Source organism: Bos javanicus, chromosome 22 (genome assembly GCF_032452875.1).
Source record: "Bos javanicus breed banteng chromosome 22, ARS-OSU_banteng_1.0, whole genome shotgun sequence".
Lineage (NCBI taxonomy): Eukaryota > Metazoa > Chordata > Mammalia > Artiodactyla > Bovidae > Bos > Bos javanicus.
The window spans coordinates 47,381,251-47,407,367 of NC_083889.1; the positions used below are offsets into that span (position 1 = coordinate 47,381,251).

The following is a 26,117-nucleotide window of genomic DNA, read 5'->3' on the forward strand; positions in this document are numbered from 1 at the left end:
AAAAGAATTAAATGAGCTTTTCAAGAATTCCATTTAATCTCTAATACAGACTTATCAACTATACCTCTTTATTTTTTGAGTGTCTCTTCTAGATCCAGTGTCAGCACAAGTTTTCTGTGGAGTGCCAGAGAGCAACTATTTTAGGATTTGCAGGCCACAGGGTCTCTGTGACAACTAGTCAACTTTTCCATCCTAACACCAAATAGCCATAAACATGAGTGAGTGTGACTGTCTTCCAATAAAACTTAATCCGTTAAAGCAGACAGCCAAATACTTTGTCAATGTAGGAGGTGAAAAAGGCAGTAAATGTCTTTTTTGTCTATGAGCTGAAGCTTGCTGGTCTATGCTCTATGGTTTACCATAAACTCTTTAACTTCTCATTGTCTACCTTCAAATAATTCTACCAAGTGTACAAGCACTTTTCTATGCTATATGGATATTTCCTTGGGTCTATCCTTCATGCTATTTTTATATTTTACTTTCATAGATGCTATAAACCCCACAATCCACTGCTATTATTTTTGCTTTAAACAATCAATTGCTACAAAGAAACTTTAAAATGAGGAAAAAATGTTTTCATATTCATACATGCATTTACCCTTTCTGGCATTCTTCATTCCTTTTGTATGGATTTGTATTTCTTACTAATGTCTTTCATCAGTGTGAAGAAATTCCTTTGTATTTCTTAAGGTGCAGGTCTCCTGGTGGCAAATTCTCAGCTGTGGTTTGTCCGAAAAATTTTCTTTCTTACTTCAATTTTTTAAGGTATCTTCACTGAATAAGAATTCGAGGTGGACCTTTTCCTCTAGAACTCTAAAAATTTCTGTTGTCTTCGGGATTGCATAGTTGTTGACAAGAGGTTGTTGACATTAACTTTTTCTCTACTTTTAAGATTTCTCCTTATCTTTGGTCTTGAGCAATTTGATTATGATCATGATATGCCTTGACGCAGCTTTCTTCGTCTTCACTTTGGGCTTTGTTGACCTTCTTGGATTTGTGAGTCTAAGTTTTTCATCACGTTTAGAAAATATGGACTATTTCTTCAAATATTTTTGTCTCCCCTCTATCTTCTATCTTCTGGGACTCCAAGTATATGAATAATAGATTATGTCAGACGGTAAAGCGTGTGTCTACAATGTGGGAGACCGGGGTTCGACCCCTGGGTCAGGAAGATTCCCTAGAGAAGGAAATGGCAACCCACTCCAGTACTCTTGCCTAGAAAATCCCATGGATGGAGGAGCCTGGTGTCCATGGGGTCACAAAGAGTCAGGCACAACTGAGCGACTTCACTTCACTTCACCCCACAGGTCACTAAGGTGGTATTCCTTTATTTTCCATCATTATTTTTGTGTGTTACTGCTATGTCTTCAAATTACTTGATTATTCTATTGAGTCTACTCTGCTGTTACATCAATTCAGGGAATTTTTCGTTTCAGATAAATTTTCCAGCTCTCAAAGTTCCATTTGGTTCTGTTTTACATTGTCCCATCTTTTCTCACTGTGGTCATATATTCCTTTTAAGTATATAAACATGTTTATAATAGTTTGTAAAGGCTTATAAAGTAATTCTCCACTAATTCCATCCTGTCTGTCATTTCTAGGTCTGCCTCTATTAATGGAATTTCCCACTAGTTATGGATCACATTTCTTCAAAGTCTAGAAATATTTGACTGGATATTGAACACTTTATCTGGATTTTGTTGTCTTCCTTTAAAGAGTGTTGAGTTTGGCTTTGGTGGGCATTTAAGTTACTTGAAAGTCAGTCTGCTCCTTTTCAGGCTTTTTTTCAAATACTATTAGCAGGGGTTTCAGGTAGTTTTTACAGTAGTACAGGAGTTGTCAAAACTGTTTTGTAAGGGGCCAGACAGTAAATATTTTAGGCTTTCTGGACCTAAACCGCATAACTCAACTATGTAAACAAATGCTTGTGACTGTGTTACAATAAAACTTTATTTACAAACATTGGTAGCAGGTTGAATTCGGCCCACTGATCACAGTTTGCCAACACTCACTCAAGAGTTAGTTTAGCTGTACTATTGATGGCCCTTCTGGGGTTTCTACTGACAGTCCAGGGTGTTCAACAAGGTCTTTCCACTCTGGTTGGTTATAACTTGAACAAATCCCAGACCTATATGAACCCTAGTTATTAGTCAGCTGTAGCCCCCAGCTCTTCCTTTTTCCCTAGCAGTATTCTTTGCCTGGACTTATGGACTATCATCCCATGTACGTGTAGCTTAGGCTTCAGCCAAACCTCAAGAGGGCCCCAAGGCATATTTATGGACCTCTTCCTCTGAATAGGTCCCTCGCTGCTCCCATACCATGCCTCTCCAATTTTAGCCATCTCAACCTTCCTAAACTCTCGTCTCTGTCTCTGCAACTCAATGAGATCGCCACTCTCTGCTTGATTCCCTCCCTGTCTTTGTGCTGTATGATAGTCGGAAAAGTGCCTCCAGATGGAAAGTTGATTGCAGGGTGGGACAAAAGAAATGGAGCTAAGATGAACAGACGGTCCAGAGTCAGGAGAGTTACACCAAGATTATTCCAGAACCGAGAGGCCTGTAAGGCTCCTGCTTGCCATTCTTTGTTAGAGTTCACCAAATACAGGAAGGCGTGATACATATCAACTGCCTGTTCATTTCAGTTGCACTATCTTTGCCATAATGCCTTAGGGGCCAATGTACTAGGGTGGCTTTTGCAAAAGTTAGTATTTTTTTCCATAAGTCTAATAATACTGTTGGGCTACCATTTTGGATCCCACTCTATCTTCCTAGATTTGAAAGAAGAGGCTCAAAATTTATCCCACTCTCCAAATATCCAGCACTATTAGTCTCCCATGAAAAAGTAAAGGATTCATGGTAAATAATAATCCAAAAGAAAAAATCACCTTGCTCAACTGCAAAAAGCATTTGAATGAAGTTATGGAGATGAAAACAGAAAGGCCATTTAATAATTTCTCTCTATGGGAATACATACCATTTTAGGAACAACCCATCTTACAGCTAGGCAACTAAGACTGAGTGAAGGGATAGATCTTATTTTCCTGTGTGGGTATTTGGTCCAAAGACCCAGCATTCCTCTGACACTGATTCATTTCTCTCTTGCTGGAAACATTTCCAGGTGTTGAAGGACCAAACTAACACAGGCCACTGGTTTTTAACATTCTCCTTTAACTCAAACTGTTGGTGTCTTCTTCCTGTGACAGGATGCGGGGATAGTGTCTGCTTCTCTGCATTTTCTGGCTTATTTCACTTCATGCCGGATATCTGACATTTTTCAAGCACTTGTTTTGTTATTTGAAATGGGATAGCAGTGTGCCAAATCTTTCCCCCAAGGCAGCAGAAAAAAATTAATAGCTTTGCTCAAGGGATGTTAAATAGCAGAGTATCTCACTGCTATGAAGGATTTATTACTGCTTTATTTTGGTTTTTTAACTTAACAGGGTGTTAAGTATAAGAGCTCTACACGTTGGACTCAAATCACCAGCAGAGCTGGCCTATTTGTAAAAGCCCAAGGCCTTGTAAGAAGAACCCTCTCACATCACTAGCTGAGCTTGAACTTCCTTCCTTAACACGTTCCTCAAAGAGGGAGTAACAGCAATGAGAGAATTTCAAATTGGTCTCTGGCATCGCCAGGCTTCAAAGAACTCCTGACAGGTTCTGGCTACAATCACCAGCATAAAGCATCAAGCCTGTGCCCTTAAAATACTGTTTTCTGTTACTCCCCACCTTCCATGTTCCAAAAAAACACTTCCCCAAATAAAAGGGACTTACCCTACTATGACTATAACAAAATCCAGTAAATTCCATCCATTCCTAACATAAGCATTAGGATGTAGCAATAATCCATATGCTATAATCTTCAAAAATGTTTCGACTGTAAAAATAATCAGGAAGGCATATTCTACTTTTTCCTGTGAAGAGAAACAAAGAAACAAAACAAAAAATTGGGGGTGGGGGAGAAGAAGAAAAAGAAATAGGGGTTAGAATCAGTGTCTCAGAAATACTAGCATTTAACTCCAAGCCAAGTTTTATTATGAGAAATGAACAATTAACACTACACCTGGAGCAAGAAGGCATTTTAATTCTAACACTGACTGTCTCATAAGCAACTACGTGTAAAGCACTTTTCATCCTGGACTGCACGCTCGCTCCTTGCCACCTGCCTTGATGTGTGCATGGTGACCCTGCCTAGGACATAACCGCGTGTTTGTCATTTCTGCACATTTGCAAAACGCAGCATGTTTTCCTCCTAAGCTCGCCCAATCAGGCCCCCAGGAAAGCCCAAGGGTGCTACAAAGATTCCCTCGGGGCTTTGAACAGAATGTCCTTGGGAAGAAAGGAAGATGTGTCTGCTTTGACCCTCTCTTCCTCTTGGGTTTCCACCTTGACTTCTAGGTCAGGATCGGCTTTGTCACTGAGCAGCAAGATGACCTCAGCAAGCCCCTCCTGTCCTCTGGACCTGCATTTCCTCACCTGCACAGTAAGGGTGTGGGAGGAGGGGATTCAGGATGGCAAGCCCATGGCCACCTTATTGGTGTGCCACCTCTCCCAGCTGACAGTGCTGATGGGTAACCACACACATTCCCAGGGAGCCTGGGCTCAGTCCTGGAATGCCCGTAACAGACTCAGTAGCCACTTTCATCTTACTGCCACAGATCTCTGAGATGCCACCCTCATGCTATGGGAATCTCAGAATCTTTCTGACTCCAACTTATGTAATTTCAAGAATTGTAGAAAATGCATCCAACAGCAAGTCTCAAAATGTTAGTTCTTTCCTCTTTTACTAAGGTTTTCTTTGTATGGCTTGGGTTTCAAAAGAAATATGGACTGTTGAGATGTATGAGGTCAATTTTACAAGAGGTATGTGCTGGCAAAAAGCTACTTAAAGAACAACTAAGTGAAAAATCCTAATTAAAACTCTTTTACATGGACCATAAAGTCCTCTGCTAATATTAATTCTCTGTGAGCCCTGAGGAAAGCTACCAATGCCTCAGGAAAACAGAAGTCATGGAATTCACTTATTAAGATGCCTAGTGCAAGAGGGCAAATAAATTTGACTCAGGAAATACTTAGTGAGCACCTCTTCTCCACGATGGGCCCCACTCCAGGAGCCAAGATAAGAAAAACATCATCACAGTGTTCGTATCTTTGAAACGTTTAGTCCAGTGCAGGAGGTAAGGGTTTCAGATGTGATACACAGAAGATATTGCAGTAGAGGGAACTGACAAAGAACAGTTCTGCACCTTGATAAGCAGTTCTGCCCTCTGATAAGGCCAAAGGGTTAGACCCTTTCTCCCCTGCTGAAACTGAAGCTCCAATACTTTGGTCACCTGATGCAAACAGCCGACTCATTAGAAAAGACACTGATGCTGGGAAAGACTGAAGACAGAAGGAGAAGGGGATGACAGAGGATGAGATGGTTGGATGGCATCACCAACTCAATGGACATGAGCTTGAGCAAGCTCCAGGAGATGGTGAAGGATAGGGAAGCCTGGCGTGCTGCAGTCCACGGGGTTGCAGAGTCAGACACAACTGAGCTACTAAACAACCACCACTCCTGCAAGGACTTGCTTTGCTCCACAGAAGCAATGTTTTGTCTAGGCCACCCTGGGCTCTAGCTGCCACCAGAGTACTACCCCTCCATCGCAGACGAGTCCCAGATGGGACTTCCCTGAGTTTTGCCACTGCATCCTTCCTGTCTACCAGCAGGGAACTGTCCAACCCTGGAGGTACCCCAGCCTTTATCCCCGTTCTCCACTCCCCAGTGGTCATGCTGAAAAGCCAGTTCATCAGTTCTTCCCTTCAGGTCCGTGTCATTCCTCACATGCCCTCAAGAGCACCACTTGATCCTCAGAACACCATCCGAGTGGTCTAATAAATTCCTTTGTGGTGAAAGTTAGCCCGAGTCCATGTGTTTTCAATTTTAAAAGTCTTGCTCATCCCCAGCCCCCACACTCATGCTTCCTCCAGATCGCCCAATAGGTCCTCTCTCGGTCTGGCTCATCCCGTGTACCCCACACCACCCTTCACCAGGCTGCAAGACCTTCTTGGACCATGACCTACTCCCTCTGCACAGCAGCCACACCCTCCAGGCTGGGGTGAGCAGCTGAAATCTCCCAGAGCAACAGCATGTGTGCCACTTTGTCCCCCAGGCAGACCTCCAAGGACTCCTCTGTTTACTCTCTGGAGTCCCTGTGAGCCTCGTGAGAGCAAGGGCTCATTTTCCCATTCACCGCCACATCCCCAGCTGGTGAGCTCCCACGGGGTATACACTCAGGCCACTGTGGATGTTCTGAAGAACAGCGACCGACGTCACTACTGACTGCAGAGGAGAGATTCGGGAAGGCTTTGATGAGGTAGTGACCCTAACTTAGAGACCTAAAAGGAGAAGATTTAACCAGAAGCAAAACTCTCTGAATAAACCAATCTGCTGCCCTCAAATTGGACCCTGGCCACCAAAGGTAGACCGTCAGGATGTTTTTGAAAGTTAGTTAGAATTGTAAGGGAACAAGATAAGCAGGAAACAGCATGTCGATTTTACAATTCTTCTTCCCTTTTTATCCTTTCTGCTTTATTTACTGGGCCAAACAGAAAGAAAAAAAAAGGCTTTTGCTCCCATCAATATTCAGAGCAGTAACGTCTCTACGTCAACACAGCACTATACTTTAGAGCAGACAGACAAGACAGGGAACAGAGAGTACACTACACCTACCAAACACAGCTTGTTTTCCCTCTGCAGCTTTTACTTATAAGTAATTTTGCCACAATAATACAAGGGGTATTTGTGAAACTGAATTGCTTAGGGCTCTTTTATCCCTCTCTCATCCTCCCCTCTCTCCTTTTTGAAGATTTTTGGCTTCTCTTTCCAAAATCCTCCACACATTACTTGATGGAATTGATTATATGAAATGTAACCTTGCTTTAATGCAGTTCTTTACTACAGAGATTCTACCATGATGCCAGCTGACCAATCACAGCCTGAAGAGCATGGCAGACCAATCTGCCTAGAAGCCAGGTCATCCTGGCCCCCAATCCTGCTGTTCAAAAGGACTCTTAGGAAACAAATACCCTTCTACGTTAAGCAAATGCAGTGTTAAAGAAAAATCTTGCAAAACAACAATCCTTAGAAGGGGAGGTAATTACTTCACAAGAGGATTGCTCACTTGAGAAAAGAATGCTGGTTAGTGATTTGAAAGGAAGCCACCAGAAAAGGCCAGGTTCTTTACCAGATAGGGTGAGAACACGCACCTGGATGAAGGACAGTGAGAGGCTGCACAGAGGAGACACGCAGCCAGAGTCCCAGGTGGGTGGGAGCACAAGGAAGCCACCACGGTAAGGATGAAGGAATGCAGCGACTGAAGAGAGGCAAGCGAGTCCTCCAGAGATGAACATGAAGTGAGGTGGCCCCTGGGCAGGGGCTGTATCTTAAAAGCCCTATGCTATGCTATGCTATGCTAAGTCGCTTCAGTCGTGTCCGACTCTGTGCGACCCCATAGACAGCAGCCCATCAGGCTCCATCATCCCTGGGATTCTCCAGGCAAGAATACTGGAGTGGGTTGCCATTTCCTTCTCCAGTGCATGAAAAGAGAAAAGTGAAACTGAAGTCGCTCAGTCGTGTCTGACTCTTAGTGACCCCATGGACTGCAGCCTACCAGGCTCCCCCATCCCTGGGATTCCCCAGGCAAGAACACTGGAGTGGGTTGCCATTTCCTTCTCCAATGCATGAAAGTGAAAAGTGAAAGTGAAGTCGCTCAGTCGTGTCCGACTCTGTGCGACCCCATGGACTGCAGCCTACCAGGCTCCTCCGTCCATGGGATTTTCCAGGCAAGAGTACTGGAGTGGGGTGCCATTGCCTTCTCCACTTAAAAGCCCTACTCCAGGCCAAACAAGAAGAGCACATAATTCTTGTACCCCAATTTCCCTGCATTTGCCAGGCACACTCACCCAGACACCAGCAGGGATCCACCTCACTAACAGGGGATCCTGGATGAGCAGGGCCAGCCAAACCATCTTTTAAGAAAGCAGAAAGCACCAAGTCTTCACCAGAGACCACTCTGTAATGTGGATGAAAGTCCCCTATGAGACCCAAGTCACTAGAGAAATGAAAGCTGAACATCTAATTCTGAAACCTGATTTACCTTCTTTCAACAGTGAAGTTTCACCAAGCAGGAGAGGCTCTAAAGCAAGAGTCTCTAAACCAGTTAACCCCATACAGAGCCTTGAGAAACAGAAACTCAACTAGCAGGGAACAGTTGATGCCAGGATCCTTACCTGTACTTGGAGGTCAGCTGTCCTATTTTCAAGGATCCCTTTACTAGCACTGTGATACAAACATTCATGCATCATGAATCTCTCTCTCCATTCATGCATCCCTGAGCACCTGTGTCTCCCTCAGAAAGCCTGGTCCCTACCCTCACAGAAGTCCCCACCTGCTGTCAAAAGATCAACAGAGGCTTCGTGAGCCAGGTAAGGCTTATCTCTTTGCTTTGCTCATCACCCCTAAGGCTCAAGTCTTTGCAGAGGTCTCCTGGCATACACCCTGGCAGTAAAAGACACAGAGTCTCCCCATTCACACACACATCCCTTCTGGGTCCTCCACCTGGGCTCCTTATAGGCAGAGATCATTTCTAACTGTCTTTGTAATCCCAGCATCCAGCACCATACCAGTCTCTGATGGCTCAGATGGTAAAGAATCTTCCTGTGTGCAGAAGACCCAGGTTTGACCCCTGGGTCAGGAAGATCCCCTGGAGAAGGAAATGGCAACCCACTTCAGTATTCTTGCCTGGAGAATTCCATGGACAGACGAGCCTGGTGGGTTACAGTCCATGCAGTCACAAAAAATCAGAAATGACTGAGCAACTAACATTTTCACTTTCCAACACCATACAGGGCACACATAAAGTACTCATGGGTCCCAACAGGAGGTAGAAAAGAAAAAAAAAAAAAAGACAAGGCATTAAGCAACAAGGCCAGACTGAAAGGGGCATAAAAACATGAGAACTTAGGGTTCTAGCATATGTACCAAAAAGCAAAACAAGCAGGACAGGAATCTTTCTAAATTACCAAAAACCCTTCCTAGAACAAGCCTGGGCTCAACAGTCAGACTGTAGAGAACAGCTGATCCCAGCGTCTCCCAGGTCCTTCCTTTCAATGCCAGCTGGAGCCCCTGTGAACACCCTTACCTTCCACCCTTCTGTCCCTTCCAGCCTCCTCACTCCTCTCCTGCAAGAGCATCCACTGCACGTCACGGGCTGACCTGCTCCCTTCCACTATGCTCCCAAGTTCATGCTTTCCCTTCTCCACACCTCGGTCCATTCTGCTTCACCCACCTTGTGTGCTAGCCCTACCCCTACAGGTGTCAACGCCCATCTCTGGTGAGCACACAACCCTGACCCGGGACTGACACAAGCCCAGCACGGAGCTGTGGAGAGAACACAGGGCCTGGAGTTGCATCTGTATTCTGCTAGCCCCACTTAGGCTCGACTCACTCAGGTCCACATCCTGTTCTTCACCACAGGATGCCTCCCTCCAGCCTCACCCAATTCCTGCCTTTACATCATGCTAAGTTCCATCTGTCCTTCAAAGCTCAGCTTAAATGACACTTTCTCAGCAAAACCTCTGCTGACCTCCCAGACAAAATTCAGGCCCACTGGTATATGCTGGCAAAGCTCACCATATTTCTGCACAGCACTCTTCACAACGGAAAATTTAAATTAAAAAAAAACTACCTCTTTGATACTTGTCTATTCCAATAAATGATAATTTCTTATAAAATCAGGGACCATTTCTATTTCATACATCACTGTATTTCCAAGTCTGTCACAAAAACAGATACTCGATATTTATAAATGAGGAGATAAATGGGCAAAATGAGAGGTTCTGACCAAACATTAGTCAACGGCCTTTCCTGCTAAGATGTTCCGTAATTTTTTTAGTCGGCTCAGGCTGCCGTAACAAAATACCATCGGCCGGCTGGCTTAAATAACAGAGGCTTATTTCTCAGTCTGGAGGCTGAGAAGTCCAACATCAAGGTGTCAGTTGATCTGGTGTCTGGTGAGAACACTTTTTCTGGCTTGTGGAAGGCTGGCTTCTCATGCTGTCCTCATCTGGCCTTTCCTTGGTAGAAATGTACACATAGAGAGTTCACCCTTCCTCCTCTTCTCAGGGCACTAATCCCATCATGAGGGCCCCATCCTCAAGACCTAATCTAACCCTAATCACTCCCCAAAGGCCCCACCCTCAAACACCACCCTATTAGGGTTGAGTTTTGAACACATCAACATGTGGGGATACAGACATCCCACCCATAACAATACTACAGGCCCTGTCCCAGGAAAACCCCCATGACTAAACACCCAGGAAGAACCTTACAGCTTCCGCTCTGTACCATGACCTCCCAGCCTCGTAGGAGAGAGGAGCACCCACAAAGGCAAATCGGTCAAGGGCAATGAGAGGTCCAGGGCTGCAGGAGCACAGGTGTGAGGGGAGGGGGAACCAAAGGAACCAAGGGACACATGGACCTGGGGTGGTTCTGAGGCTTGGCTTCCATTTCTCATCTGTAAAACAAGAAGTCTGAATGATGACGTCTTCCAGCTGGGAAACTACAACTCTTTATGACATGAGCAGCAGTGTCCAGACTCAGGCTTCAGAAGGAGGCCACTTCAGAAGGAGGGCCCAGGGATGCTGGGGAGGATGACCAACCAGGAGCAGCAAGATCCAGGAGAAGTTGCTGCCTTGTCAGGTGAACAGGTCACCTGAGGTCACTGAGAGACCCTCACACCTGCTGCCTCACATTCCAGGAGGTGCTCTCAGCAATGTGTCACCTGAGACACATTTAGCCACTCGTACAGGGTTTCTATGTGTGATTCAACCTCCTGTAAACTCTGCTGGAGACCACGGCAGGGGGGACAGCAGATGGCCTCCCCTCAGAGAACTAGCATGTAAACAGAGGTGAGGCTTTCCTCTGCGAGTGTGAACGAAGTCTTAGACGGCTGCCAGTGGGTAGCTGGACGCCAGACTTATGTTAAGAGACTGGCTGGAATAGTCAGTGTGCCTTCCTTCTTCTTCACCTTTGGTTTAAAAGTACACATTGAAGAGCACACGCGACTGAGTCCATTTCTTGTGGCTCTCAGCTGAGTTATCCGCCCCCCTGCCTCTCAGTTTCCTCATCTATAAAACCGGGACGCTCATCCTTCCCACCCAGGTGACAGTGAAAACCAAATTAAGTGAAGTCTGAAAGAGCCCTGTGAACGGTCAGACACTCGCCATCAGAGGCCTCTGGCAACAGGACAGGGAAAGGCCACACTTCAAGGCTCTGGAAGTAGAATCCCGACAGGAGGATCAGGAGATGGGACAGAAAGCTTACAGGACCGATGCCAGCCAAGTGACCACCCAGGCTGGGCAGGGCCACTGCACAGGATGCCCAGAAGGTACCTGAGATGACAAATGGAGGTGGCCAGTGAGTGCCCTGGCTGACCGCTCCATGGAGACCAAACTCAAAGACATCTGATCGGTGGGAAGAAGTCAGATGAAGCTGACAGGGCCCTTTCTCTTGTGGCCTCCCCACTCACTGGCGGTACAGAGGCTGCAGGAGCTAAAGCAAGCCGCTGGCAGGGGGTGGCTCCTTACGGTTCTTGTTACCTAGCAAAACTCACAGGGTAACAGCTTCCTGACTGTCCTCTGAGAATTGCTTCTTCCCTACTTTCAGCCCAGGGGCCTCAGGGGTGGCCTGTGACCCAGGTTAGTAGCCCAGGGATAGGCACGTGACCCAATGCCCACCAACCAGGTCCAGTCAGAACTAATCCTGGGTTTCACTCAGCCGCTAGGCCAGACGTTCTGCCACTGGCTCTACTGAGCTCTTTGAGGCTACAAGCCTGGAGTTGCCAGGAGGACATAAAGATGAAAAGCCAACACCAAGGGAAGTCGAGGCTAAAGATGAGGAGAGGGAGTCAAATGGAAAGACAGAGGCAAGCGCCCGGCTCTGATGCCACCATATGAGTCCCTGGATCAAGCTGAACCTGGAACCTGAAGCCAAACTTCTCTCCCGACTTTGGGCTTTTCAGTTACAAAAGCCAATAAACTGAGCCAGTTTAGGCTGGGTTTTGGGTCAGTTGCTAACTAAAGTCCTAGGTAAATATCAGGGGCCTACAGAATCACTCTGCTTCTCTGAAAGTTAAAGAATCTAAAGAGACTCTTCAGCAGCTCCTCACTTCTCAAGAGATTCAACTCCTTGGATGACTCCCTTTGGCCCACAGGCTTAGGAATGGTTCTCTAGGCTTAGGACCCAAGAGCCCTGCAAGCAACTGCCTCTAGGAATTCACTGAGACTCAGTTTTCCTGACTTCATTCTTCCATCTCATTCATGTTGTTGTCCTCAACCCTACGTGGTTTCTGGGACTCTATACACTCCTGTAAACTTGATGCCTCAGACTTGCCTTGCCTCCCATTCCACTCGTCCTGGGACCCCTTGGTAGCAGGTAGGTACATTCTATGGTCTGCAGCCATTCACTTTCTCACCCAGCTTCACCACAAAGGCACTGCCCAGATCTGCCCCATCTTGGCTGGCAGTTCAGGAACCCTATTTCAGTTTAACTCAACCATATTCACTGGGTGTCTATTCCATACCAGATGTGGTCCTGAGCACTGGAGATCAGTGGTAACTAAGACACTGTCCATGTCCTAAAGGAGAACAGCAGATGTATATGTAAATGTTTATAGACACAGCAGACAATGATCACAGCTAAAGTAGAGCACTGGGAATATCCTGTAGGGAGATATGGATTGGAACAACTAATTGTGTCTGGAGCATTTGGGAAAGCTTCTTGAAAAGCAGAGGACTGTATCACGTCTCAATTCCTCCATCTGGCATCCCCAAGGACCTCTACACAATCTGTCTATGCTATACATACCAACGACCACCTGATGCGTTACCCCACCAGACAAAGGGCCTCCATCCCACCCGACTCCGCTTCCTCCTCCACGACTCCCTCTGCTCCAGTGCGTCAGCTCCCAGAACACCCTGCATACACGTCACACTCGTTGGAACTTCTGGTCTCTGCTGCTCCTCTCCATCACTGAAAGCACTTCTTTCTACTGATCTAAAGCCTACTCCACCCTTTCAGGAAAGACTGAGGAGTTTCATTTCCTTTGAGTGCTCTTCTGCTCCTGCTTTCATAAGCATGATGCACTTATCGGGGAAGACAAATGACCCCCAGGTACATACTGCCTCTGCTCCCCAGGCACCCCTGCAGCAGACACCCCTCACCAGTCTCCAGTCGGCAGCCCCCCACTGTCCCCTAACACAGCTGCACACGCTGCCCAATTAGGCATCACCCCTGGAATGGAGTGGGCATGTGAGTCAAAACTCTTTGCCACCTCAGAGTTAAACGTTGCACCATTTGCATTTAATCATGAAAGTAAATCGTAACAACAAATGCTTGAGTACTAACTACCCATGAGGCCGTGAAAGGGGCAGAGAGGGGCAACGTGCTGCCCTGCTTTCCAGACTTTCTGCTCTAAGTTGGGAAGGTGAACCTATGAGGCGTTGTCTTGTATTATCTGAAGATTGTTAGGACCTTGAAGACAAGAACCACTGCATCTACATCATATGCAACAGAGAAATGTGAGCTTAGCTTCAAAAAATACCATGACGGCATCATCCACCAAAAAAGAAAAAAGAATAGCCCAATGCTGCATTTCTGAGCCCCCAGGCTGAGACCTTGTCTCACCGTCAGGGAGCCCCACCAGTAGTTCTGACACCCAGACCCAGATCTATTCGCCTCTTCTGGGTGGAATTACAGAGCTCGGCTTTCTTCCTTAACTGTGTCAGGCCTTTACATCCTCTTCTGACAGCTCAGGTCAATGTAAATGGCAGTGAGATTACGTGCCCTACATGGGGCTGATCAAAGTAGCTCACTGCCTCCCTGGGATCTAATGGGCCCAGGTCATGCGAAAACTGCCAAACCCCATCATTTTAGAAATGAAGTCTTTTCTTAGCATTGCTTCTTTTGCCTGACATGAGTCAAATGCTCCAACTTGTCCATCTCCTTGGCTGAAAAGAAATGAGCAAACATTTCAAAATGGCAGGAACAGAATAAGTTTAAAACCAAACATCTTCATTTTGACATGAAGACAGCCATTCCTTTTTCCCATTAACAGAACTAAGAAAAACCTTTCACATCTGCCTACGGTTAAATTTTCTGACATCTGAATTCTGGGTATAAACTCATTTCATGCCCTTGATGCTCACTTGTATGCCTGTAAACACACTATGTTGCACACCTGGACACAGCACTTGAAAGAGAGAAACATGTTCCAATCTCTTACCTCAGGGGACTCTCCAACCTATGGAGTAAGACAGGCAAAGAAGGGATTATTATTATAATCATGTGTGAGGGTCACAGTGAACAGTAACTACAGAGAGCAGTAACCATGCCCCTTGGTTTGCAGACACCTGACTGCACCTGCCTGGGGGGGAAGCACACCTCCCCACTGGTCCCATGCCCATCAAAGCTAGCCTGGGCTTTCATGGAGCTCCACCAGGACCTCAGCCTTGGGTCATCCAGGCAACCTGGACAGAGAAATCTGAGGTGGCACCCTATGGATGGAGCAGCCGACTGTAATAGTGCTGGTACCTGCTGGGCAATGCTATCCCCATTTAAGAATATTTGCAATCATGTGTCCAAATGTACTGTGACCTAGTCCAGTGGCAGCAAAGAGCCTGGGGACAAGTTCCAGATCCACCACTTATTGGCTATGTGGACCCAAGCAAGTGTCTTTACCCCTCTTTTGTCACTGCTTCTTCATAAAATGAGAATATGAAGGCTAGGTTTGTCGCTGAGCATGAATGAGGCAACACAGGTAAAACACAGGTTTTGTGTGGACTGCACACGCCTAGACACTAGCTCACTTGAGTGTTGCCTCTATCTTACACACTGCCCTGGCCTGGCTGCGCCCCAGGAACAGCACGGGACGTGGCGTGAAGCCCATGCTAACTACTCACCACACAGGCACTAGGACAAGGGCCCAGCTCGCTGCCCACCCCCAGTGCAGGCATCTCCTTCTGGCGGGAGCTGGCCCAGGGTCAGCACTGCCTCCACTCCCAGGGAGACAGACACCCCTCTGCAACAGCTCCCACACCTCCTGGACCACCCAGCAAAGTCCGCCTATGGCACATCACAGAACGGAGCGCTCAGGAGGCGAAACACCTGCTCCCAGACTCCGTGTCACCCCCTTCTTCCCCTGCACAGCAAAGGAGCAGGTCCCTGCGGGTTGGCGGTGGGGATGAGGAGGGTGCGGGCAGGAGGAACAGGAGCCATTCAGTTCACCATGTGCTTTTCTCTACCACTCCTTTGGGATGAACCACCCTCACTGGTGGTACACTTTTTTTCCAGGGATTGTATGAGATCATAGGAATACAGATCATTTCTTTCTGAATAAATTCATGAATCAAAGTTTAAAAATACATAAACTGCAGAGTCTATAACTGAGATAAAACATGTGATACCTTTACTCAGAAGATTAATAACTCCATGCCTATAATCTATCATTGTTTTAGTATTAGAAAGTAAAATTAATTTAAGAGACATTGGATGGCTTAAAAACCAGGAAGCACCTAATTGTGGTCCTGAGGTAGAATCAATACCCAAGGCAGTGACTAAGCAGAACTAAGTGTCTGCAGACCCACTCGAGCTGGGAGCACCCCTCATATTGATCTGGCCCTTCAGTCAGACCTCCCCCTCACCTGTCACTTAACACTTCCCAGAAGCAGGGGGAGGGGAGGGCTCTCCCACCAACCGCCAAGCTCAGAACCCACACGGGCTTTCTAGGAGTAATTCCACTCCCAGGAAAACCAGGGGCTCCAGAAGCAGTCACTAGAGGGGATTCTGCTTGGTCAGGTGGCTAGGTCTAGTCACTAATTGCTACTGATCTTTTTAAGGTAAAATTTTATGTAGGTCTGTCTCATTCCAAAAAAGAATTCTAGGCAGCAAGAATATAAAAATTTGAAGTAAGAAAGGGAATGCTAAATGACTGTTTCAAAGAAGAAGGAGATCTACAGACAGGGCAAGGAAGGACGCCCATCATACATTAGTACAGGAGTAACACAAATAACATGACAGCCTTGGTGTCTGAAAAGACCTCTTAACAAGCCAGTCTGCAGCAGAGATACCGGAAAGCGAAAAGGCTTGCCTCTGAGAGCAAGATCATGGTGGACTGTCTCTACTTTTGCATATGTCTGATCTGTGTTTTTCTCATTGAGCATCTTTATAATCAGCTGAAAGTCAAAATATTTAGGACAAAGGCATAAGACAAGAGATAAAAATGAACAAGAAAGAGAAAGTAAAATGAAGCAGGAGTAAGAGCTTAATGAAGACGCATACGATGAAGTCATTTGCATTACTGTCCCTGTGAGATTCCTAACAGCTACTATGGAAGAGAAGCAGACCAGTGAGTGACACAAGTTTCCTTATCTTTTTGAATGAAATTGCTTCGCAGAACATAGAAGTATTTCTCCAGAGGATTTTCACGGAGAGAAGAATCAGCTGAAAATGTGAACTAAACACGGATTATGGGGGACATAAGAGAAATGGCCGGAACTAGATTAATTTTTGCCTGCCTTCATGGAATTTATACTGTAACGGAGAAGACATTTTAAATGGAATACATCTGAAATTAATTTTGTGGTTTACATCCAGAAATTTTTGAAAAAAATGAAATAAAACAGAAGGGAAATTATTAGACTGCATAGCAAATACCAGAACTTATTAGTATATTTGCATCAAACATGTCTCAGATAATATATACATAAATGTAAGATGTATATACTTTTGTTGGCAAAAGTTTTAAAAATTGAAAAACATAGCTCTGAAAGCCAGTAATCTGCATCTACCAGTGGACACCAGTGGGTAAAAATAACCACTCACTTTTGCTTGCTCATATACTCTTTCCACCGCCAGACACACATACATCCACAAAACTCTTCAAGTTAAAAGGTACTGAAAAAAATCCCTGTGTACAGAGCCAAACACCCACGAATCAAACCAAACAGTAAAACAGAATCAACCCAGAAAGCAATGGGAATGGAGGTACATGTCCTAGGTCTGTTTCACAAAGAAGAACTGAATCTCCACGTAAGGAAACAGCGACTCAGGCCAAGGTTGGGCAGTGAGTTCCCTGCCTGTCCTAGGCGACCAAGTGAGGCCATCCTGGGAGTCAGCCAACTCTAGCGCTACCTGGAGAAGAAGGAATGGAGATTGGGTGAGACCAAGACAGGAATTTTTATGGGAAGAAAGATTATGCAGGTTTGGAGACTTCCCTGGTGGTCCAGATGATAAGACTTCAAGCACCCAATGCAGGGGGCCCAGGTTCAATCCCTGGTCTGGGAATTAGATCCCACATGTCACAACTAAGATGGGCTCAGCCAAATAAATTAAAAAAAAAAAAAAATATGCAGGCTTGCAGAGGACCACAGAAGGGAGGATGGGATGGGGAAGGCTTTGAACCACAGATCCAGAAGGCACTCCAGAGCCCCAAGAACACTGTGCTCTCATAGATGGAGAAACTGAAACTCAGAGAAGGAAGGGCAGCACCAGCACACGGAGCACCTGAGGCAGGAAAAGCAGCAGTGGACGCCTGGGCGCTGGACATGGGAAGGAGGGAAGGTCCTAGCAGACCCGATCTACCTCACAGCCTGCCCACCTGCCCTGATCCACCTCGAGTACAAGTGAGGAAGAGCTCGTAAAATGTGACCAGAACAGAGAGTGAACTGACACCCCCAGTGGGCCCCAAGTGGGACCACAGGTCAGAGAAGTAGGGTAGGGAGCATGCGGACATCTGAAGACCTGGGCCACGGTCCCCACCCAAGGCGGGCTCATAGGCCAACCAGAGTCAGGGGGCTTCCCGCTGTCAGGCACACACACCCCTTAGGTGGCAGCAGAGCAGGGGTGTCTGCAATTCACATGGGAGGGGGGACACCAGGGAGAAATGGGGCCTGTCTTCTCTGGCTGCTTTATGGGAAAGGTGGGTGGCTAGGGTAAAAGGCTCTCTGAGCTGGGCCGGCTCTACAGAGCCTGAGGCTGTTCTTTTGAAGCATGGTTTCATGTCTTCATTCATTGGATGAGGTGAAGTCTTTCCTCAGTTTTCTTAAGACTGCAGTGATCTACCAAAAGAACACTCTTTTAAGGAAGTACAAAACCGAAGATAATGAAGAATGAATCCAAACCCTGGTTCTGCTGGACAAGATGTATGGTCCAAGAGAAAGACCTGAAATGGTCAAGCAGCAGCTTCCTCATCCTCTCAGTGGTGCCACCACCACGACCCGGGGGAGCTAAGGATTAAGAACGATGGTGGAAACGCCTGGTACACGTTCTGCACTCAGTGAGGGGCTGCTGTCACCGTGCAGCCGTGCTGTGAAGGAGCTGTGATGCTCCCAGAAGGGCCTCCACAAGCATCTCCGCAATCAAGGGTGGGGTTGTGGGAATGTGAGAAGCCACCCTACTCCTGCCACTGCACACGCCGCAGAGCTGAGGCTCAAGTAGCCACGCCAAGCGTTACACCCCAACCCCAATGTTTTTACCCTGTGAAAATAGTAGAAATATTACTAGAAAATAGTATTGTAGGGTTGGCAAACACAGGAAGGAGCCTAAATAAACAAGCGCCTTGAAATCAAAATCACTACAAGTCCTGTTTGGCTACAACTACAAAACCTACATCCATCCTGTTAATTCAGGCATAGGCAGATGCCTTTTTAATGGTTTCATAATCACTCAGATCAATCATCATTTTAATAATGATTAGTGTTGGAAAAGGCAACAGGCTTAATCACAACTGCCTCAATTCAAAATTCATTAACACTCTGTGACCGACTGAAATCATTACACTTGAGCTCTCGATACTTCATAATGTATCTCCTAAAAGAACTGTCGAGCTGCTTAATTTCTATACTCTGTATTTTGAAGCTGCCTTTACATGACAATATAGTTCACTATCCACAGTCACTTCCCAATGAATTAGTGTTCGGGCAAACTCCCATCATTAGGATGACTTTGAGACCTATGAGCAGATGATCAATCCCCTGAAAGCTTCAACAACTAAATAGACGCTATTTGCTAAAATATCTAGGTTCATTATTTATAAAACATCCTAGTGAGTTAGGATAAAATGGGGCAAACAAATACAGGTTTTTCTTTAATTACAGTAGTGTTGGTGAATCAGACCTTAAATGTCTGGAAACTACCACTTTCTAAAACTTGTGATTCTGCACAAATGCCAAACTTAAAAAAAAAAAATCCAAATCCAGAATAGTTCAACTGTGACATCCAGTCGTGCAGTTTTTCACAGCCCAGACATATAGAAGCACAGAAAAAGGCAAAGATATGAGAGAAGACTACCCCTCACTACAGTCAGTAAAAGGTGAACAGGTGGGTCCCCAAAATCAAGTGTCCTGTAACACCCCTGTAAGGCCTACACTCTACCAGTCTGCTCCCGACTTTTAAGCAACCAGACACCCCTCAACCCAGGATAAGGAAAGCTGGTAGAATGAGCAGTGGTACGCTGAATAGCGCGGTGAATTTTAGAGTCAGAGAGCCTGAATTCAAAGTTGCTACTGGGTCCAGAGATATAACCTGGGACAAGCACTTCAGCCTTTTGAGCCTTGGTTTCCTAATTGGCGATAGCCCTGTCAAGAAAATAAACGGACTCAAGTGCAACACCCAGTGTAAAGCATGCACACAATAAATGCTTATTATTATGCCGGGAATTGAGGAGAAGTTCAGGTCTTGACCTTTTTTCTAATACAGCAAAAATCCTCTAAATTGATTTGCATTTAACCAGCTGGTCAGATGAACTGACATTCATTGCTTCTTCTGGGTAAAAGATAATGACTAAAGTCCATGCCACATGGAACCCATGTGGCTCCCAAGGTAATTTACAGAAAATGTATACATTTTTGTCCTCAACACTTGTGTTGTATGCCTACCAAGAATGGGTTATGACTCCCCATTATTCCCCAAGTTTAATATCAGGTGGACGTGTCCTGTAACTATCTAATTTAATTGCATGCTGCAAAATAATTGCAGATGGAAACTGCAGCCATGAAATTTAAAGACGCTTGCTCCTTGGAAGAAAAGCTATGACCAATCTAGACAGCATATTAAAAAGCAGAGACATAACTTTGCTGACAAAGGTCTGTCTACTCAAAGCTATGGTTTTTCCAGTAGTCATGTATGGATGTGAGAGATGGACCATAAAGAAAGCTGAGCGCCAAAGAATTGATGCTTTTGAACTGTGGTGTTGGAGAAGACTCTTAAGAGTGCCTAGGACTGCAAGGAGATCAAACCAATCAATCCTAAAGGAAATCAGTCCTGAATATTCATTAGAAGGACTGATGCTGAAGTTGAAACTCCAATACTCTGGCTACCTGACACAAAGAATTGACTCCTTGGAAAAGACCCTGATGGTGGGAAAGAGTGAAGGCGGGAGGAGAAGGCAATGACAGAGGATGAGTTGATTGGATGGCATCATGGACTCAAAGGACATGAGTCTGAGGAAGCTCTGGGAGTTGGTGATGGACAGAGAAATCCAGAATGCTACAGTCTGCTACTGCTGCTGCTGTAGTCTATGGGGTCTCAAAGAGTCGGACATGATTGAGTGACTGAATTGAAATGAAATGATGAAACACAAGTGCAAAAAGAATCATCGCTTCTACAAAAACTCAGCTGAATCACCTGGAAGTACCACATAAAGAACGTTGCTCAAGGATTTGTTGAGTTGGATACGGGTATGGAAATGACAGCAAGCGACAAGGAAAAACAATACACTTTTAGAATTGCTCCCTGTTTTCTTCTCATGTATCTTTACGTTATTTTTCTTCCTTTTTTTCTTATAAATCTCACTGTTTACTCCCCCTGCATATTTCTACCTTCAAATTAGCCTTTTGCGGTGCTGTGACGTTTTCCTCTTTGTTTTTCTTGTCTAAAAAAATATTCATTTAAATATTTTTTTTCTTTTTGTCTCTTTTTCACCCTTTTTTCTGGATGAGTTTTTTTATTTTTTCTTTTATATATTCAACTGCTTTTCATATAGTTCTTTACAAGCTATACCTATTCCTGAATATATATAAATCTTTTTCACATACATCTATTTATCTTTGCTTTTCTATTTTTTTTTCTTTCTTTTTTCCACCCATCCTTTTATCTTTTCACTATCTTCTTTTTTTCTCTCTTTTTTCTCCTCCCTTTTTTTCTTCACTCTTTTTTCAGTAAGTTGACTTGTTGAGCTCTCCTTGCTGTATTCCCCAGCTGGCACACTGCTCGTGCTCAGTTTTTCAGATTGAGCATTAGCTAGCTCTGCTTTTAATTGGTCGATATCACTTTTCGTTTCCCTTTTTCACCAAGTCAATCTCTTGTACTCTTTTCTTCAGAAATCTTTGGTTATAACTGTATGTGTGAAAGTGTGTGTACATGTCCCATTATATCTGTAATTACCTGCGTGATCCACTTGATCTCCTCCCACTAGAACACAGGCACAAGTCACCTCTAACAAGAAATCAACACAAACCAGTCAACCAACCTTTCCCTCCAAAGGAAAAAAACAAAAGGAAGAAGGAATACAACCCTAAAGCCTGGGAAAAGGAGACATCAAGTGGACAAGCTAGAGAAAAAAAAATGATGAAAAGAGAAATATAGCACAAATGAAGGAACAAGGAAGAAATTCACAAGACCAGATAAAGAGGAAATAAGCAATCAACCTGAAAAACAATTCATAATAATGATAGTAAAGATGCTGTGAAGACTTGAAAACAGAATGGAGAAAATGCAAGAAACATTGAACACAGTTAATACAACCAACAAGGACATAAAAGAAATAAAGAATAAGTAAAGAGAGATGAATAACACAATTACTGAAATGAAAAATACTCTAGAAGGAACCAATAGCAGAATAGCTAAGGCAGAGGAACAGATAAGTGAGCTGGAAAATAGAATGGTGGAAATACTGCTGAAGAGCAGAATAAAGGGAAAAGAATGAAAAGACAGAAGGAAAGCATCAGAGACCTTTCAGTTCATTTCAGTCACTCAGTCATGTCCGACTCTTTACAACCCCATAGACAGTAGCATGCCAGGCTTCTCTGTCCATCACCAACTCCCAGAGCTTCCTCAAACTCATGTTCTTTGAGTCCGTGATGCCATCCAACCAACTCAAACTCTGTCATCCCCTTCTCCTCCCATGTTCAATCTTTCCCACTATCAGGGTCTTTTCCAGGGAGTCAGCTCCTTGCATCAAGTGGCCAGAGTATTGGAGTTTCAGCTTCAGCATCAGTCCTTCTAATGAATATTCAGGACTGATTACCTTTAGGATGGACTGGTTGGATCTCCTTGCAGTCCTAGGGACTCTCAAGAGTCTTCTCCAACACCACAGTTCAAAAGCATCAATTCTTTGGCGCTCAGCTTTCTTTATGGTCCAACTCTCACATCCATACATGACCACTGGAAAAACCATAGCTTTGGGCAGACAGACCTTTGTTGGCAAAGTAATGTCTCTGCTTTTTAATATGCTGTCTACCTTGGTCATAACTTTCCTTCCAAGGCTCTTTTAATTTCATGACTGCAGTCACCATCTGCAGTCATTTTAGAGCCCCCCAAAATAAAGTCTCTCACTGTTTCCATTGTTTCCCCATCTAACTTTCCATGAAGTGATGGGACCAGCATATTAAAAAGCAGAGGCATTACTTTGTCAACAAAGGTCCGTCTAGTCAAGGCTATGGTTTTTCCCGTGGTCATGTATGGATGTGAGAGTTGGACTATAAAGAAAGCTGAGCGCCGAAGAATTGATGCTTTTGAACTGTCGTGTTGGAGAAGACTCTTGAGAGTCCCTTGGACTGCAAGGAGATCCAACCTAAAGTTGGATCTAAAGTTGGAGATCTCCTAAAGGAGATCAGTCCTGGGTGTTGGAAGGACTGATGTTGAAGCTGAAACTCCAATACTTTGGCCACCTCATGTGAAGAGCTGACTCATTTGAAAAGACCCCGATGCTGGGAAAGATTGAGGGCAGGAGCAGAAGGGGATGACAGAGGATGAGATGGTTGGATGGCATCACCGACTCAATGGACATGAGTCTGAGTGAACTCCGGGAGTTGGTGATAGACAGGGAGGCCTGGCGTGCTGCGGTTCATGGGGTCGCAAAGAGTCAGACATGACTGAGCAACTGAACTGAACTGAAGTGACAACAGCAATAGGTCAACAGGCTTTCTGCTTTATTCCTAGCGGGAGAGTAAAAGGCCTCTTCCCTGTCATGGAATTAAACCTCTCTCATCATTTCAGAGTCCAGTTGGTCCAGTTTACGTTACCTGGCACGATTAGCAGTTGTCTCTTGCAGGGATTAAACCTAGGATTGGGAAGGATTGACTTAGATCTCTTGGAACCCATTCTTGCTGCTAAGTTGCTTCAGTCGTGTCTGACTCTGTGCAACCCCATAGACGGCAGCCCACCAGGCTCCACTGTCCCTGGGATTCTCCAGGCAAGAACACTGGAGTGGGTTGCCATGATGGGACCAGATGCCATGATCTTCATTTTTTGAATGTTGAGTTTTAAGCCAACTATTTCACTCTCCTCTTTCACTTTCATCAAGAGGCTCTTTAGTTCTTCTTCACTTTCTGCCATAAGGGTGGTGTCATCTGCATGTCTGAGGTTATTGATACTTCTCCCAGCAATCTTGATTCCAGCTTGTGCTTCATCCAGCCTGGCATTTTGCACGATGTACTCTGCATATAAGCTACATAAGCAGGGTGACAATATACAGCCCTGACGTACTGCTTTCCCAATTTGGAACCAGTCTGTTGTTCCACGTCCGGTTCTAACTGTTTCTTCTTCACTTGCATAAAGATTTCTCAAGAGGCAGGTAAGGTGGTCTGGTATCCCCATCTCTTGAAGAATTTTCCACAGTTTGTTTTGATCCACACAGTTAAAGGCTTTGGCATAGTCAATAAAGCAGAAGTAGATGTTTTTCTGGAACTCTCTTGCGTTTTGAATGATCCAGTGGATGTTGGAAATTTTATCTCTGGTTCCTCTGCCTTTTCTAAAACCAGCTTGAACATCTGGAAGTTCATGGTACATATACTGTTGAAGTCTGGCTTGGAGAATTTTGAGCATTACTTTACTAGCGTGTGAGATGAGTGCAATTGTGCGATAGTTTGAGCATTCTTTGGCATTGCCTTACTTTGGAATTGGAATGAAAACTGATCTTTTCCAGTCCTGCGGCCACTGCTGAGTTTTCCAAATTTGCTGGCATATTGAGTGAAGCATTTTCATAGCATCATCTTTCAGGATTTGAAATAGCTCAGCTGGAATTGTATCACCTTCACTAGCTTTGTTCGTAGTGATGCTTCCTAAGGCCTACTTGACTTCACATTTCAGGATGTCTGGCTCTAGGTGAGTGACCACACCATCGTGATTATCTGGGTCATGAAGATCTTTTTTGTACAGTTCTTCTGCATATTCTTGCCACCTCTTCTTAATATCTTCTTCTGCTTCTGTTAGGTACATACCGTTTCTGTCCTTTATTGTGCCCATCTTTACATAAAACGTTCCCTTGGTATCTCTAATTTTTTTAAAGAGATCTCTAGTCTTTGCCATTCTATTGTTTTCCTCTGTTTCTTTGAATTGATCTCTGAGGAAGGCTTTCTTATCAAAGACCTTTGAGACAATGTTAAACACACAACATTCAAGTTACGGGGTTCCCAGAGGAAGAAGAAAAAAAAACAAAGGCACTGAGAAAATTTTTGAAGAAATTATAGTTGAAAACTTCCTCAACATGGAAAAGGAAATAGTCAATCAAGTCCAACAAGCACAGAGAATCCCTTTCAGGATAATCCCAAGGAGAAACACATGGAGACACATATTAATCAAGCTAACAGAGATTAATCACAAAGAAGGAATACTAAAAACAGCAGGGGAAAAGTAACAAGTAACATACAAGGGAAACCCATACGATTAACTGCGGATCTTTCAGCAGAAACTCTAGAGGTCAGAAGGGAAAGGCAGGGTATATTTAAAATACTGAAAGAGAAAAATCTACAACCAAGATTACTAACCCAGCAAAGATCTCATTCAAAATTGATGGAGAAATCAAAAGCTTTACAGACAAGCAGAAGTTAAGAGAATTAGCACCACCAAAGCAGCCTTGCAACAAATACTAAAGGGACTTAGATGGCAAATAAACACAAGAGAAAGGAAAGAGCTACAAAGACAAACCCAAAACAATCAAGAAAATGCCAATAGAAACATATGTATCAATAATTATCTTAAATGTAAGCAGATTAAATGCATCAACCAAAGATAGACTAAATGGATACAAAAACCACACCCATATATATGCTGCCTACAGGAGGCCCACTTCAGACCCAGAGACACAGACAGACTGAGAGTAAAAGGATGGGAAAAGACATTCCATGTGAATGGAAAGCAAAAGAAAGCCGCAGTGGCAATCCTTATTTCAGACAAAATAGACCTTAAAATAAAGAACATTGTAAGAGACAAAGAAGGACACTACACAATGATCAAGGGATCAATCCAAGAAGATGACATAACAATTGTAAATATTTATGCACCCAACATGGGAGCACCTCAATACATAATGCAAACACTAACAGGCGTAAGAGGGGAAATCGACAGTAACACAATAATAGTAGTGGACTCTAACACCCCACTTACACCAACGGACAGAGCATCGAAACAGAGAATCTATAAGGAAACACAAAACTTAAGTGACGCATTAGACCAAATGCACATAACTGGTATCTTCAGGGTTTTCCACCCACATGCCGAATAATACACTTTCTTCTCAAGTGTACGTGGAACATTCTCCAGGATAGACCACATCCTGGGCAAAGTAATCAAGCCTCAGTAAATTTAAGAAAATTGAAATCATATCAGGTATCTTCTCTGACCACAATGCTATCAGAATAGATATCAACTACAGGGGAAAAAAATGCAAAAAACACAAACTCGTGGAGATTAAACAATACATTACGAAATAAAAAGAGGTTACAGAAGAAATAAAAAGGAAAATCAACAGATTCCTAGAAACAAATGACAATGAAAACACAATGCCCCAAAATCTATGGGAT

The 26,117-nt window shown here is 44.5% G+C and overlaps 1 protein-coding gene across 22 annotated transcripts in view; it reads right to left on the reverse strand.

The window, feature by feature from the left end:
• Positions 1-26,117, reverse strand: part of CACNA1D (calcium voltage-gated channel subunit alpha1 D) — a 362,663-nt gene that overhangs the window by 186,294 nt on the left and 150,252 nt on the right. For all 22 annotated transcript variants that reach the window (XM_061396674.1, XM_061396665.1, XM_061396667.1 and 19 more), the window contains exon 4: positions 3,771-3,910. In XM_061396674.1, the coding sequence (XP_061252658.1) occupies positions 3,771-3,910 (140 nt within the window). The remainder of the gene's footprint in view (positions 1-3,770; positions 3,911-26,117) is intronic.